Here is a 17,322-nt window from a genome sequence, read left to right as displayed (position 1 = left end):
ATTTTCACTGAAAAGACTTATTGTGTGGAATATTTTCACTGATTTTTGACGAGTTGAAAGTAAAACAGGAAAAAAGGTATATTCGGTACATTTTATTTTCACTGATTCATTCCAGGCAAAAATAAAGTATTTTACAGTATTAATTAAGAGGGACTGCAGTCACTTAGTACATTGTATTTTTTATCTCAAAAAGTAAACTCAAAGGCTTAGATACTGAGATTTAATGGTGTAATGTGTATACATTTGAATGTATGTTGTGATTGGAATGTTGTAATTATAGGCTCTGTATGCCAAGTATTTTAAACATAATCTCACTATAATAACAAATGTTATCACTAACTTAGCCCTGCAAATTTGTGTTTTCATATTTTGTGACTATGATAACTGTACATCATTGCATGTGTTATCCACATTGAAGAATAGAATTAATGGTTGAATAATTATACAATAGAGCATACATTATGCACATTAAAGGGTGGAAATAATGGTTTATGTTTATACTAAAAAAAATGATCTGATGATTATTGCATTGTAATGTAATTAACAATAAATGAATTGTGATGTCTACATAATTAACATCTGTGATCAAGTCTGTTTTTTAATCAAAATATTATTAGAAAAATGCATCTGATTAATATCAATGTAGTGAGCGTAGCATTGTAGCGTAATTGAACGCTTCACCCCTTTTATAGGAATGGAACAGTCAACCGCACTTAAAACTAAAATTTGAATATGAAAAAGATGTGAAAAGCAATGCACAAAAGTACTCTGAGTACTGATTTGAATTCTTTTATTTTACAGAGTGTAAAGCTGGTCATTTCAACTGTGTGCTGACCTTGTCAACTTTTACATACTTGCCTGTCTCTTGCCAGAATTATGGGTTGTATATAGAACACAACCACGAGTTTGTTTGTATTCTGTGACACTCGAAGGCAGTAACAATATTTCTGAATCGCTCTCAAAACTGGTAAGTGTGTTAATTTGTATGACCAGTGTACAAACTTTCAAGGCTGTTAGCTGCAAATAAAGTGCTGCTTATTCATGTTCATATAAAGGTGATTTTTGTATACTTGTGTATTAACTGCATAGGAAAGCGAGTATGTTTGAATGGGGGATTCTGTGTCTGTGAAATGTATATGTTTTTTGATAATGGATTATACTATAATGGTGGGTATCATAGTAATAAAAATGATATTGTATGCAATTTTCTTGAGTACGTACGTTGTACACAGGCTGAATATTAATGTGAGTAAGCAAAAAATGCTAAAATTGGCTTATTTTCAAAATTTTAAGTTTTGTGTTGACGACATGTTTTCAGTGTTCTCATCAAATATTTTAGCCCAAAAATTATTTTTTGGTTGACCAATATTTTTATGTATGTAGGTAGTATTTCTTGTTTTATTTTTCATCGCTACGATTTATTACCATTATAAACCGATATCGTTTTTTGTATGACTCTTGTAATTTTATCCATCACTTAAAAATAAAATAGAATGGGTTACTGACAAATGTTTGGAAATTATATTTGAGTGGGATATGGTTACTTTCTCAATAATACTTCAATATACATGTACTGGTAGGTTGTTATGGAGATGGTACTTATTTGAACAAGGCACTCATTTTTGTATCAATTTTTAAATTAATCTAGGACTTCTAAATTCAAGAAAAGCGGAATACAGATTTGCATTCTACACCAATGTTGTATTTGTATACATAGTGCCAGTCAGTTTAACATTGAATACCTTGTGGGTAATTTAATTTATATCGATCACAGAATTTGCTCACACTTGTGCAGTCAGACAACTAAAGTGAATGGAAATGTGACATGTGTTCTTGTAAAAGTAATAAACACAGATAATCCACAAGATCTATTCTAATTTATTTCCTATATTTTACAACTAAAAATCTCATAAATGTTTTTTTTTTCCAGGTTTGTGAATTCCAATGACTTCACTTGGATACTTTCATTCTACTAATAATTAGACTGGATTGGGCAATTTCAGTCTCTTGTAATGATGTCAATAAAAGGAACGATTTAATGACACCACTTTGCAGCAGATGAAGAACTGAATGCAACACTGAACTGGTTTCTATGGAAACAGCAACTCAATTATTTGCACCTGTGATTAATTTCCGTCTTCGTCTTTTCTTACTGGTTCATCTTAGAAAGAATAATTGAAAAGATTCAACATGAGGTCGTCAGTGTCAGCATTTCTTGTTATGTTGGGTCTTCTTATTTACTTAACAATTGGTGCATTCATATTCATGGCACTTGAGCAACCCCATGAAACTCATATTCGATTAAATACAAAAGATTTTCTACTCAACTTCTTAGATAATAATACATGTGTTACGGAATCGGAATTGCGAACTGTGATTGACGAGTTAATTCTTGCTTATGACCAAGGTGTCACACCACTGAAAAATGTCACATCTCCCAGCAATTGGGATTTCCCAAATGCGTTCTTCTTTGTTACTACAGTCGTTACTACTATTGGTGAGTATAGTTTGACATTTCACCTAATGCTCAATATTTTACTGTTTAGCATTTCTTTGTGTTATTTCCTACCACACTTGGGGGGGGGGGATTTTCAAATTGTGGATGAGGAAATTGTTTACCTGATTCTATCAGATTGATCCAGACTAAATAAATTCATAAATATTCTAAGTTAACTTTGATATGGATTAATGTTGAAATTATACCAATGTTGGTTTTCTCAATATATGTTACCACCCCTGCTTGTGTAAACAATGATGCATGTCAGATATATTCACACTGGGACATAATCCATTAACAATTAATTAATCGAAATATCATCCAACCATAGAAAAGGAAATTATAATAATCCATAATTGACACTAATCTGAATGTTGTAAATTATCACCACTATGGCTTATCACAACAATAAATAAATTTCTACCTTTCATATCTACCTGTCAGTTTAGCCAGTGTCCTATCTACCTGTCATTTTAGCCAGCTTCCTATCTACCTGTCAGTTTAGCCAGCTTCCTATCTACATGTCATTTTAGCCAGCTTCCTATCTACCTGTCATTTTAGCCAGCTTCCTATTTACCTGTCATTTTAGCCAGCTTCCTATCTACATGTCATTTTAGCCAGCTTTCTATCTCCCTGCCAGTTTAGCCAGCTTTCTATCTCCCTGCCAGTTTAGCCAGCTTCCTATCTACCTGTCATTTTAGCCAGCTTCCTATCTACATGTCATTTTAGCCAGCTTCCTATCTACATGTCATTTTAGCCAGCTTCCTATCTACATGTCATTTTAGCCAGCTTCCTATCTCCCTGCCAGTTTAGCCAGCTTCCTATCTACATGTCATTTTAGCCAGCTTCCTATCTACCTGTCATTTTAGCCAGTTTCCTACCTAGCTGTCATTTTAGCCAGCTTTCTATCTCCCTGCCAGTTTAGCCAGCTTCCTATCTACCTGTCATTTTAGCCAGCTTCCTATCTACATGTCATTTTAGCCAGCTTCCTATCTACCTGTCATTTTAGCCAGCTTTCTATCTCCCTGCCAGTTTAGCCAGCTTCCTATCTACCTGTCATTTTAGCCAGTTTCCTATCTACCTGTCATTTTAGCCAGCTTCCTATCTACATGCCATTTTAGCCAGCTTTCTATCTCCCTGCCAGTTTAGCCAGCTTCCTATCTACATGTCATTTTAGCCAGCTTCCTATCTACCTGTCATTTTAGCCAGCTTTCTATCTCCCTGCAAGTTTAGCCAGCTTCCTATTTACCTGTCATTTTAGCCAGCTTCCTATCTATCTGTCATTTTAGCCAGCTTCCTATCTACTTGTCATTTTAGCCAGCTTTCTATCTCCCTGACAGTTTAGCCAGCTTCCTATCTACCTGTCATTTTAGCCAGCTTCCTATCTACCTGTCATTTTAGCCAGCTTTCTATCTCCCTGCCAGTTTAGCCAGCTTCCTATCTACCTGTCATTTTAGCCAGCTTCCTATCTACATGTAATTTTAGCCAGCTTTCTATCTCCCTGCCAGTTTAGCCAGCTTCCTATCTACGTGTCATTTTAGCCAGCTTCCTATCTACATGTCATTTTAGCCAGCTTTCTATCTCCCTGCCAGTTTAGCCAGCTTCCTATCTACATGTCATTTTAGCCAGCTTCCTATCTACATGTCATTTTAGCCAGCTTTCTATCTCCCTGCCAGTTTAGCCAGCTTCCTATCTACATGCCATTTTAGCCAGCTTCCTATCTACCTGTCATTTTAGCCAGTTTCCTACCTAGCTGTCATTTTAGCCAGCTTTCTATCTCCCTGCCAGTTTAGCCAGCTTCCTATCTACCTGTCATTTTAGCCAGCTTCCTATCTACATGTCATTTTAGCCAGCTTCCTATCTACCTGTCATTTTAGCCAGCTTTCTATCTCCCTGCCAGTTTAGCCAGCTTCCTATCTACATGTCATTTTAGCCAGCTTCCTATCTACCTGTCATGTTAGCCAGCTTCCTGTCTACCTGTCAGTTTAGCCAGCTTCCTATCTACCTGCCAGTTTAGCCAGCTTCCTATCTACCTGTCATTTTAGCCAGCTTCCTATCTACCTGTCATTTTAGCCAGCTTCCTATCTCCCTGCCAGTTTAGCCAGCTTCCTATCTACCTGTCATTTTAGCCAGCTTCCTATCTACCTGTCATTTTATCCAGCTTCCTATCTACCTGTAATTTTATCCAGCTTCCTATCTACCTGTCATTTTAGCCAGCTTCCTATCTACCTGTCATTTTAGCCAGCTTCCTATCTACCTGTCATTTTAGCCAGCTTCCTATCTACCTGTAATTTTATCCAGCTTCCTATCTACCTGTCATTTTAGCCAGCTTCCTATCTACCTGACATTTTAGCCAGCTTCCTATCTACATGTCATTTTAGCCAGCTTCCTATTTACCTGTCATTTTAGCCAGCTTTCTATCTCCCTGCCAGTTTAGCCAGCTTCCTATCTACATGTCATTTTAGCCAACTTCCTATCTACCTGTCATGTTAGCCAGCTTCCTATCTACCTGTCATTTTAGCCAGCTTTCTATCTCCCTGCAAGTTTAGCCAGCTTCCTATCTACCTGTCATTTTAGCCAGCTTCCTATCTATCTGTCATTTTAGCCAGCTTCCTATCTACTTGTCATTTTAGCCAGCTTTCTATCTCCCTGCCAGTTTAGCCAGCTTCCTATCTACCTGTCATTTTAGCCAGCTTCCTATCTACCTGTCATTTTAGCCAGCTTCCTATCTACCTGTCATTTTAGCCAGCTTCCTATCTACCTGTCATTTTAGCCAGCTTCTTATCTACCTGTCAGTTTAGCCAGCTTCCCTTCCACCTGTCAGTTTAGCCAGCTTCCTATCTATCTGTCATTTTAGCCAGCTTCCTATCTACTTGTCATTTTAGCCAGCTTTCTATCTCCCTGACAGTTTAGCCAGCTTCCTATCTACCTGTCATTTTAGCCAGCTTCCTATCTACCTGTCATTTTAGCCAGCTTTCTATCTCCCTGCCAGTTTAGCCAGCTTCCTATCTACCTGTCATTTTAGCCAGCTTCCTATCTACATGTCATTTTAGCCAGCTTTCTGTCTCCCTGCCAGTTTAGCCAGCTTCCTATCTACATGTCATTTTAGCCAGCTTCCTATCTACATGTCATTTTAGCCAGCTTTCTATCTCCCTGCCAGTTTAGCCAGCTTCCTATCTACATGTCATTTTAGCCAGCTTCCTATCTACATGTCATTTTAGCCAGCTTTCTATCTCCCTGCCAGTTTAGCCAGCTTCCTATCTACATGTCATTTTAGCCAGCTTCCTATCTACCTGTCATTTTAGCCAGTTTCCTACCTAGCTGTCATTTTAGCCAGCTTTCTATCTCCCTGCCAGTTTAGCCAGCTTCCTATCTACCTGTCATTTTAGCCAGCTTCCTATCTACCTGTCATTTTAGCCAGCTTTCTATCTCCCTGCCAGTTTAGCCAGCTTCCTATCTACATGTCATTTTATCCAGCTTCCTATCTACCTGTCATTTTAGCCAGCTTCCTATCTACCTGTCATTTTAGCCAGCTTCCTATCTACCTGTCATTTTAGCCAGCTTCCTATCTACCTGTAATTTTATCCAGCTTCCTATCTACCTGTCATTTTAGCCAGCTTCCTATCTACCTGACATTTTAGCCAGCTTCCTATCTACATGTCATTTTAGCCAGCTTCCTATTTACCTGTCATTTTAGCCAGCTTTCTATCTCCCTGCCAGTTTAGCCAGCTTCCTATCTACATGTCATTTTAGCCAACTTCCTATCTACCTGTCATGTTAGCCAGCTTCCTATCTACCTGTCATTTTAGCCAGCTTTCTATCTCCCTGCAAGTTTAGCCAGCTTCCTATCTACCTGTCATTTTAGCCAGCTTCCTATCTATCTGTCATTTTAGCCAGCTTCCTATCTACTTGTCATTTTAGCCAGCTTTCTATCTCCCTGCCAGTTTAGCCAGCTTCCTATCTACCTGTCATTTTAGCCAGCTTCCTATCTACCTGTCATTTTAGCCAGCTTCCTATCTACCTGTCATTTTAGCCAGCTTCCTATCTACCTGTCATTTTAGCCAGCTTCTTATCTACCTGTCAGTTTAGCCAGCTTCCCTTCCACCTGTCAGTTTAGCCAGCTTCCTATCTATCTGTCATTTTAGCCAGCTTCCTATCTACTTGTCATTTTAGCCAGCTTTCTATCTCCCTGACAGTTTAGCCAGCTTCCTATCTACCTGTCATTTTAGCCAGCTTCCTATCTACCTGTCATTTTAGCCAGCTTTCTATCTCCCTGCCAGTTTAGCCAGCTTCCTATCTACCTGTCATTTTAGCCAGCTTCCTATCTACATGTCATTTTAGCCAGCTTTCTATCTCCCTGCCAGTTTAGCCAGCTTCCTATCTACATGTCATTTTAGCCAGCTTCCTATCTACATGTCATTTTAGCCAGCTTTCTATCTCCCTGCCAGTTTAGCCAGCTTCCTATCTACATGTCATTTTAGCCAGCTTCCTATCTACATGTCATTTTAGCCAGCTTTCTATCTCCCTGCCAGTTTAGCCAGCTTCCTATCTACATGTCATTTTAGCCAGCTTCCTATCTACCTGTCATTTTAGCCAGTTTCCTACCTAGCTGTCATTTTAGCCAGCTTTCTATCTCCCTGCCAGTTTAGCCAGCTTCCTATCTACCTGTCATTTTAGCCAGCTTCCTATCTACCTGTCATTTTAGCCAGCTTTCTATCTCCCTGCCAGTTTAGCCAGCTTCCTATCTACATGTCATTTTAGCCAGCTTCCTATCTACCTGTCATGTTAGCCAGCTTCCTGTCTACCTGTCATTTTAGCCAGCTTCCTATCTCCCTGCCAGTTTAGCCAGCTTCCTATCTACCTGTCATTTTAGCCAGCTTCCTATCTACCTGTCATTTTAGCCAGCTTCCTATCTACTTGTCATTTTAGCCAGCTTTCTATCTCCCTGCCAGTTTAGCCAGCTTCCTATCTACCTGTCATTTTAGCCAGCTTCCTATCTACCTGTCATTTTATCCAGCTTCCTATCTACCTGTAATTTTATCCAGCTTCCTATCTACCTGTCATTTTAGCCAGCTTCCTATCTACCTGTCATTTTAGCCAGCTTCCTATCTACCTGTCATTTTAGCCAGCGTCCTATCTACCTGACATTTTAGCCAGCTTCCTATCTACATGTCATTTTAGCCAGCTTCCTATCTACATGTCATTTTAGCCAGCTTTCTATCTCCCTGCAAGTTTAGCCAGCTTCCTATCTACCTGTCATGTTAGCCAGCTTCCTATCTACATGTCATTTTAGCCAGCTTTCTATCTCCCTGCAAGTTTAGCCAGCTTCCTATCTACCTGTCATTTTAGCCAGCTTCCTATCTACTTGTCATTTTAGCCAGCTTTCTATCTCCCTGCCAGTTTAGCCAGCTTCCTATCTACCTGTCATTTTAGCCAGCTTCCTATCTACCTGTCATTTTAGCCAGCTTCCTATCTACCTGTCATTTTAGCCAGCTTCTTATCTACCTGTCAGTTTAGCCAGCTTCCCTTCCACCTGTCAGTTTAGCCAGCTTCCTATCTACCTGTCAGTTTAGCCAGCTTCCTATCTCCCTGCCAGTTTAGCCAGCTTCCTATCTACCTGTCATTTTAGCCAGCTTCCTATCTACCTGTCATTTTATCCAGCTTCCTATCTACCTGTAATTTTATCCAGCTTCCTATCTACCTGTCATTTTAGCCAGCTTCCCTTCCACCTGTCAGTTTAGCCAGCTTCCTATCTACCTGTAATTTTAGCCAGCTTCCTATCTACCTGTCATTTTAGCCAGCTTCCTATCTACCTGTCAGTTTAGCCAGCTTCCTATCTACATGTCATTTTAGCCAGCTTCCTATCTACCTGTAATTTTATCCAGCTTCCTATCTACCTGTAATTTTATCCAGCTTCCTATCTACCTGTCATTTTAGCCAGCTTCCCTTCCACCTGCCAGTTTAGCCAGCTTCCTATCTACCTGTAATTTTAGCCAGCTTCCTATCTACCTGTCATTTTAGCCAGCTTCCTATCTACCTGTCAGTTTAGCCAGCTTCCTATCTACCTGTCAGTTTAGCCAGCTTCCTATCTACCTGTCATTTTAGCCAGCTTCCTATCTACCTGTCAGTTTAGCCAGCTTCCTATCTACCTGTCATTTTAGCCAGCTTCCTATCTACCTGTCAGTTTAGCCAGCTTCCTATCTACCTGTCAGTTTAGCCAGCTTCCTATCTACCTGTCATTTTAGCCAGCTTCCTATCTACCTGTCATTTTAGCCAGCTTCCTATCTACCTGTCATTTTAGCCAGCGTCCTATCTACCTGACATTTTAGCCAGCTTCCTATCTACATGTCATTTTAGCCAGCTTCCTATCTACATGTCATTTTAGCCAGCTTTCTATCTCCCTGCAAGTTTAGCCAGCTTCCTATCTACCTGTCATGTTAGCCAGCTTCCTATCTACATGTCATTTTAGCCAGCTTTCTATCTCCCTGCAAGTTTAGCCAGCTTCCTATCTACCTGTCATTTTAGCCAGCTTCCTATCTACTTGTCATTTTAGCCAGCTTTCTATCTCCCTGCCAGTTTAGCCAGCTTCCTATCTACCTGTCATTTTAGCCAGCTTCCTATCTACCTGTCATTTTAGCCAGCTTCCTATCTACCTGTCATTTTAGCCAGCTTCTTATCTACCTGTCAGTTTAGCCAGCTTCCCTTCCACCTGTCAGTTTAGCCAGCTTCCTATCTACCTGTCAGTTTAGCCAGCTTCCTATCTCCCTGCCAGTTTAGCCAGCTTCCTATCTACCTGTCATTTTAGCCAGCTTCCTATCTACCTGTCATTTTATCCAGCTTCCTATCTACCTGTAATTTTATCCAGCTTCCTATCTACCTGTCATTTTAGCCAGCTTCCCTTCCACCTGTCAGTTTAGCCAGCTTCCTATCTACCTGTCAGTTTAGCCAGCTTCCTATCTACATGTCATTTTAGCCAGCTTCCTATCTACCTGTAATTTTATCCAGCTTCCTATCTACCTGTAATTTTATCCAGCTTCCTATCTACCTGTCATTTTAGCCAGCTTCCTATCTACCTGTCAGTTTAGCCAGCTTCCTATCTACATGTCATTTTAGCCAGCTTCCTATCTACCTGTAATTTTAGCCAGCTTCCCTTCCACCTGTCAGTTTAGCCAGCTTCCTATCTACCTGTCATTTTAGCCAGCTTCCTATCTACATGTCATTTTAGCCAGCTTCCTATCTACCTGTAATTTTAGCCAGCTTCCCTTCCACCTGTCAGTTTAGCCAGCTTCCTATCTACATGTCATTTTAGCCAGCTTCCTATCTACCTGTCATTTTAGCCAGCTTCCTATCTACATGTCATTTTAGCCAGCTTCCTATCTACCTGTAATTTTATCCAGCTTCCTATCTACCTGTCATTTTAGCCAGCTTCCCTTCCACCTGCCAGTTTAGCCAGCTTCCTATCTACCTGTAATTTTAGCCAGCTTCCTATCTACCTGTAATTTTAGCCAGCTTCCTATCTCCCTGCCAGTTTAGCCAGCTTCCTATCTACCTGTCATTTTAGCCAGCTTCCTATCTACCTGTCAGTTTAGCCAGCTTCCTATCTACCTGTCAGTTTAGCCAGCATCCATGAACAGTATTATTTGATCTAATTTGTAGCAACACTGGAGATACCTGGTGTAAATGATTTGTCAATTTATTTATATTTATTTTTCCATTGTCACAGTTTTCTTTGTTTGACTTTGTCTGAAATAAAGAATGATAATAATTTTAGCCAGACACATGTACCTGTATTCTTGTCATTTTAAACAAGCAACGATTTAGTAGGTACAAACGATTGTAAGCAATATATCACTGTTTCAGGCATCATAACAGTATTACTGATTTCAACAGGGAGAAAACCAGTTAAAAATTGATCCATGTTAGATGTCCATTCTCTGAAATTTACTAAGCTTGCTATTATAACAATCTTTACATAGGACCAGAATTAAATCTTGGATATAGATGAGTACGGTAGTGCATATGTCATACCAATGTTTGTCTAAGGGATTACCTAATAGCCAATGTCACTAACTGAATTTTTTACTGTCGTATTTGCTTCCTTAAAAGTACTTCTTGAACCAGAAGCACCTATATAAACCAGAATTGCCTTTATTGGATACTTGATCATTAACATACCTATTACTATTACTTATTTTGCCCGTAGAAACACCTCAACAATGTGCATAATTGTGTACGCTACTATTAAATAACTAATGAAAATACCATTTGTTAATTGAAACTTTCAGTCACACCAATGACCTGTAACACTGTAGGCCACATCTCATTTTTTTTTTCATTTTTGTGCTTTTATTTTCCAAACTGTGATCAAATTACTACTAACAATCCATTAGACAGTTTAAACAGACTGTACCAGTAATTAGAAAATGAATTCATAGATTTAAAAAAAATGGAAACCTTTTTTTTTTGGTACATTGTCATGAAAAAATGCTCACAAAAATCTACACTCCAAAACCCAATCCAAAAACCTGGTGAAGCATAAAATGACCTTTAGATTTCTTTGACCTATGAAATTGGCATCGCATAATCCCTTAGACAAACATTGGTACAGCATATGTTTTACTATAATTGCATACATCTGAGCTGTCCCATGATGTATGAATTGTTATAGAAGCATATATATAAATCTATTCTATTCTATTCTATATTTAGTAACTTTTAGATAATATCAATTTTTATCTCATGTTTCCCCTGTTTGCTACCTTATCAAAAAATATTCATTGCATAATATGCAGTATTTGACATGCAGGGGAAATTTAATTTTATGAACATAATAATAAATCATAAAAATGAAATTATTGAAATGGACAGAAGTAATATTTCTCATAATGAATTTGAAATGCAGCAAATATAGCAAATATGTAAAATTTTGTATATATATTCTATACTTAAAGAATATTTTTACTGTGTAATGTAGCCATGTATCATATGTCTCAGTGTGTTGGATCAGCTGTTATGTTAGCAAGTGCTAAAAGTAGTCATGCATAGCCATCTATTTGAATGTGTGCTTTGACTGTTAGCCTCAATCAAATACCACTCAATTTCAATATTTCAAGTACGGGGCATGTAATATATTTTTTTTTTATTTTTTATTTGTACATGTATGACCATTTGTATCTTTGGAAGATGTTTTTTTGCTATTATTATTAGAAACCAACTATTTGATTTTGATGTGGGTGCATTCTCTAAGCATTAACTTTGCTTTTTTGTAAGCAGACAGTCTCTGCTTTTTGTAAACAGACAGTCTCTGCTTTTTGTAAGCAGACAGTCTATGCCATTAGTGAAATTGAATATTCAAACATTCTTTACTTCTTTGCTTGTGCATACAGTGAATAAGCATGTATGCGTTTGGACATCTTCATTGCTAGTCAAAAACACTAGCAGTGTTATTACAACCTCAGTGAATCATTGAAGAATATTTCCAAACCATTACATCACATTCACGTATTTCTCATCTCAAGCGTTCAGTAGAAATTTCTTGTATGTATGACATCTTCATGTGTTTTAGTGGCTCAATTTTTTTGTGTTTGGCAAAGTTTTTATGGCTATTTTTACACTTACATAAATCTTCTGTATTCAAATTACTCAATTTTTTTGAAAATAAATTGAGTGGGCAATTTTAATGCTAGCAATATAATAATAGGAACAGACCATTTCATATTGGGGGGGTGTTCTTGATATTAACAATAGGAACAAACCATTTGATATTGGGTGGGATATTCCTGCAATTAACAATAGGAACAAACCATTTGATATTTGGGCACTGCAATTCTTTCTATTAAAATTAGGAACCATATCTTAGATATTGGGATTGGGTTTTCTTGCTACATGCTACTGTAAAAAATATTTTCACTTGGAATTAATTTTCGCTATTTTCACTGAGGAAATGATTCAGTGAAAATAAAATCCAGCAAATATACGTTTTTCCCTTATTTTACATTCAACAACTTAAATAAATTCCATACAAAGCACCTAAAATGTCGTTTCAGCAAAAATTAATTTCAGCTAAAATAAAGTATTTTACAGTATTTATGAGGGACCACTGCTAGGTCATATACAATAACTTAAAAAATACCAAGCTTGCATTAAATCACTCTCAACAAAGTCTTGATTTTCATTTGCATGTATAAGGTAATTTGGAACTGCGTGGCTGATTTTTCCTTCCTGCAAGTAGTTCCAAGAAAACTTTCTATATCTTGGAGTTCAAGCTTATTATTTAATCACTTTACTGAAGATGAATAGATAGATGTGATATACCAGTATAGGCAGCTGTATACTTGATACTACAAACCCTGATGATGGGATCAGCTTCTGAGAAAACTGTTTGACACTACTTGGAGTGATTAATTGGGAATAACATGTTTTCATGACCTTATATTCAAAATAATCTTACCTTCTTGTATTTTTTTTATTTATTTGTTGTAAATCTTTTGAATCAGGAACTGACTATTTAAATAAATAGAAGCTAGCTAGTTAGTTAGTCTAGTAACTTGTGTCTGAACTCCAGAAAGAATTGTTTGATGGATTTGTAAAAGCTTACCGGTAATATACAAATGTCATTATTATAGCGTTGTCTATTGAAAATATTTTTAAGGTTGTTTTCTCCACAGTTTTTTATTTCCAATCCATTTTTTTTTTATATAATCTGACACCAATTATTAGCTATTCCATTCTGACAATCTAACTCAACATTTCCTGTCACATTTTAATAGTTACCGTAAAATGATGATTCACTATAATTGGTGTATGTATTCACATTCCGTCACTATGTGTCATGCCTGGAATTTTAAACAGACCATTAGGCTGCATTTTTGGTATTTGCAGACATATCTTAACATCTAATAAATACAAAGTTCTTGACACAGAAGATAAATGTCAGACAATTATTTTCTAATTAACATTAAAAAACATCTGAATACACAGTGAGGTAAATGTTTCACATCATTGAACTCTGTCTGTGAAACAAAATACGTATAAATATCAAAAAAAATTTTAAAAATTTTATGAATGTTTTAAATACATTTTAAAAATTTATTAATTTTTCATGTTCAATTAAGAAATATATTTCCAGTTGCATGTATTCATGTTTATCTATGCAGCATCACTTAGTATAATATTTCCCATTAATTGTCAGCTGAATTTACTGAATAGCCAGTAAGTTATTAATTCTATAAAACTTCTATGATATGACATTGTAATTGTGAGTGATTAGTATACGTACTAACACTAAAAGTTTGCTATAGATGATGCTATCATATTGTACACAGATATCTGTAACATGCAATAATGATATATTTTGTTTTTTTGCAGGTTATGGTAACTTATCACCGAATACATTTTGGGGACAAATTTTCCTTCTTTTTTACGCTACAGTTGGGATCCCAATTACTTTTATTGCACTAGCATCTGTGACACGTTTTCTGAAAGTGAGTTATCGACTTTATCAACGACGCTCAGAGTGCTACTTCTCTTGCATAAAGCATGATGGTGTACGCAAGTTCATTCAGTTTGCAATATTTGCTTCTGTTGTGTATGCCGTATTAATTGTAGGACCATCTGCAGTATTTGCATATCTGGAGGACTGGAGCATGCACATAGCACATTATTATACTTTTGTAACACTTTCTACAATTGGGTTTGGAGATTACGTCGCTAGCTACAGTGAAAAAATACATGGATACTGGAGAATTGTATATAAAATTGTTTTAGCAATTTATTTTGTAATTGGAATATCACTGATTAATATAGTGTTTGGCTTTGCTCAAAGCATACAGGAAAGGGAGGGGAAAAAGTTGGCAAAAAGGGCCAAGGTACATCAGGAGAATTTAATGAAATTACACGACAGAAACAGCAATGTAGGGTTATCCATTTTCCAATCAAAACGTAATTCATCAGTAAATACTGGTGAAGATGAAAAACGTGTGGTTTCTACGTATCTGTAAAGATTTAACTATTATATCTTAGCACATCATCTGCCATTATATACCGTATATATCGGCTATCCGTAAAAGGTTTCAGCAGGTTATGTTTTAATATGCAAATAAGAAAAGGCAATATTATATACTGTAAAATACTTTATTTTAGCTGGAGTTAATTTTCGCCAAAAAGACATTTTGGGTGTTTTGTAGTTTTACTTCATTGCAATCGGTTTCACAGAATACTGTAAATGCATTAATTATTTAGGTTTTAATTTAACTTTTCTTGCTGATAAGTAAAATAAGTTGAATTAAATCCATATGAACATGTAAAATAACAATAGAGACTTGTTTTCATGGCAAATTTGTAAATATGCTCAAAATAGTAGAATTAAATGGTTTTACAGTTTATGCATACAATTTTATTACTTAGACATCACATTTTATTATTAATTGGACGCTAAAATATTTTAGTTTGATGGTGGATTTAGTTATTTAGTGGTAGAAATCCATTCAGAAACAATCTGTTCATAGGCAATGTACATTACAAAATAATACATAGTGCAGGGACATTTATACGATTGTTATTTTTACAAACAGACACATGTATATAGATAGTTATAAATAGTTATAGTTATATATATTTATATAAAAACAACTTTAATTATGTGTAATTTAGACTTTCTCATGATTTACCGGTGTGTGAAACCATCATTGTTTTATGGTATTGTAACTAAATAACCGCACCACCTGACGTCAAAACAATGTAAAATAAATACACTTGTACTATAATTATTTTGTATCTCAATATTCTGCATCATTGTGATTTTATTCACACTATGCATTGTCAATTTCATGGTAAACCATAGATCTCAGAAAACATTGAGTATACTTTGTTGTACAGTGTGTGACAGTGTGAATATTCAAGGTCTATCTTGGCACTGTGAGTATTGGCTTCAGACTTAATTCATACTGTAAAAGGATTAATTATTCACTGGGTTTTAATTTTGCTTATTTCGCTGGACTGGAAAATGCGCTTAATTAAAACCCAGTGAATATGTAAAATTTAGCATAGAACACATTATCTAAATGATAAAACCGTAAATTTAAAACCCACTTAATATGCCTAAATTGGTAAATCAGTGAAATTTAAACCCAGTGAAAATTAGTCATTTTACAGTAGTTACAATGTTTAACAAAACAAAAAATGTCATCTTTTCTGAGGTGGTCCTGGGGTATAAGCCAACCCCTTATTTTCCCTGTTTTTACATGTTGAGGCCCCTGGGCTAATGATTTTGGGAAAATGATACTCAGCAATTCAATATGTAAATTTAGGTCAATGTTTGAAACAAAGAATTTGTTTGGAGTATATGCTCATTTATGTAGTAATATCTCTTGGATAATGTAACTGTACATCTATGCCATGTTTATTTTCACAATTTAGTTTAATTTGTAATTAAACAAAAAGTACTATGTTGAAAGATGGATGTTGAATTTGTTTTTTGTATTCAGGTGAATTCCAATAAATTTGTGTAATCGATAATTTCATTAGTCACATTAACAAGCAGCCAGTCGGCTGAGATAGCTCCGCTGTCAATTAATTAATTTCAATTAAAGAACAGAAGATATCATCACAAAATGAACAAATCTGAGAAAGGTCCACATGTAGTAACTATATATGTAATATCAGAGCAATTTTGGTTTTTAACAAGAAATCGAAAATATCACTTTTTACCAAAAATTACAAAAATATTCACCAAAATTAGGGAATTTAAGATATCATCACAAAATAAACAAATCTCAGAAAGGTCCACATGTAGTATCTATATATGTAATATCAAAGCAATTGGATTTGTGGTTATTAACAAGAAGTCAAAAATATCACTATTTACCAAAAATGCCAAAAATATTTACCAAAATTAGAGAATTGAGGATATCATCACAAAATGAACAAATCTGAGAAAGGTCCACATGTAGTATCTATATATGTAATATCAAAGCAATTGGACTTGCGGTTTTTAACAAGAAGTCGAAAATATCACTTTTTACCAAAAATATTCACTAAAATTAGAGAATTGAAGATATCACGAAATGAACAAATCTTAGAAAGGTCCACATGTAGCAACTATATATGCAATATCAAAGCAATTGGACTTGCGGTTTTTAACAAGAAGTCAAAAATATAACTTTTTACCAAAAACTACAAAAATATTCACCAAAATTAGAGAATTAAAGATATCAACATGAAATGAACAATCCTAAGAGAGGTCTACCCAAGGTACATATACACCAAGTATCAAAGCATTCAGGCTTGTAGTTTTCAAGAAGAAGTCGAAAAAGTAAAACACTGACACGGACGACGGACAATCACTCATATGATAAGCTCCGCTCGACAAAGTCGACAGCGGAGCTAAAAAGGTTACTGTACTCCTATGAATGCAACTGTGCCCTCATTAGCAATTATTAGTGTGTCAACAATACTATTGTTTTGTGCCAAAGACATAATATCAGAAACTCAATATATTAACTAGAATTGTAATTATAAAATCTTTATAAACCCAGTTGAAGTATATGACAAATGAGGGAAGGTAGAGCTTGATACCTTATCAGAATAGGTGAAGGCTGATTCATAAATGTGTTAACAGGCAACCATTAAAGACTCTGGTGCACTCAATTACCTGTCTGATCTCTACAATAGATATGTTGTTGTCCCCATGAGTAATTTAAGGTTTGTTTGTAAATCATATCACTGAGTGCCTAAAGAAATTTCAATAAATTTATTATACTTACAAACGAGTAACATTTAGCAAAAACGAAAACGAATTTCATGAATTATACCAATATTTTGTATTA

At 35.9% G+C, this 17,322-nt stretch overlaps 1 protein-coding gene across 1 annotated transcript; it reads left to right on the top strand.

Moving 5' to 3' along the window:
• Positions 1 to 814: 814 nt before the first annotated feature.
• LOC102804752 (potassium channel, subfamily K, member 16-like) lies at positions 815 to 15,954 on the top strand. The gene is made up of 3 exons (XM_006822196.3): positions 815 to 967; positions 1,931 to 2,497; positions 13,865 to 15,954. Exons 2-3 carry the CDS (start codon positions 2,191 to 2,193, stop codon positions 14,494 to 14,496), a joined length of 939 nt encoding a protein of 312 aa, XP_006822259.1. The 5' UTR covers positions 815 to 967; positions 1,931 to 2,190; the 3' UTR covers positions 14,497 to 15,954.
• The last annotated feature ends 1,368 nt before the right edge of the window (positions 15,955 to 17,322 follow it).

This window comes from Saccoglossus kowalevskii, chromosome 2 (assembly GCF_978046115.1).
Source record: "Saccoglossus kowalevskii chromosome 2, keSacKowa6.1, whole genome shotgun sequence".
Taxonomy (NCBI): domain Eukaryota; kingdom Metazoa; phylum Hemichordata; class Enteropneusta; family Harrimaniidae; genus Saccoglossus; species Saccoglossus kowalevskii.
Note: the sequence above shows the minus strand (reverse complement) of the source record. Positions and strands in the feature narration are given on the sequence as shown.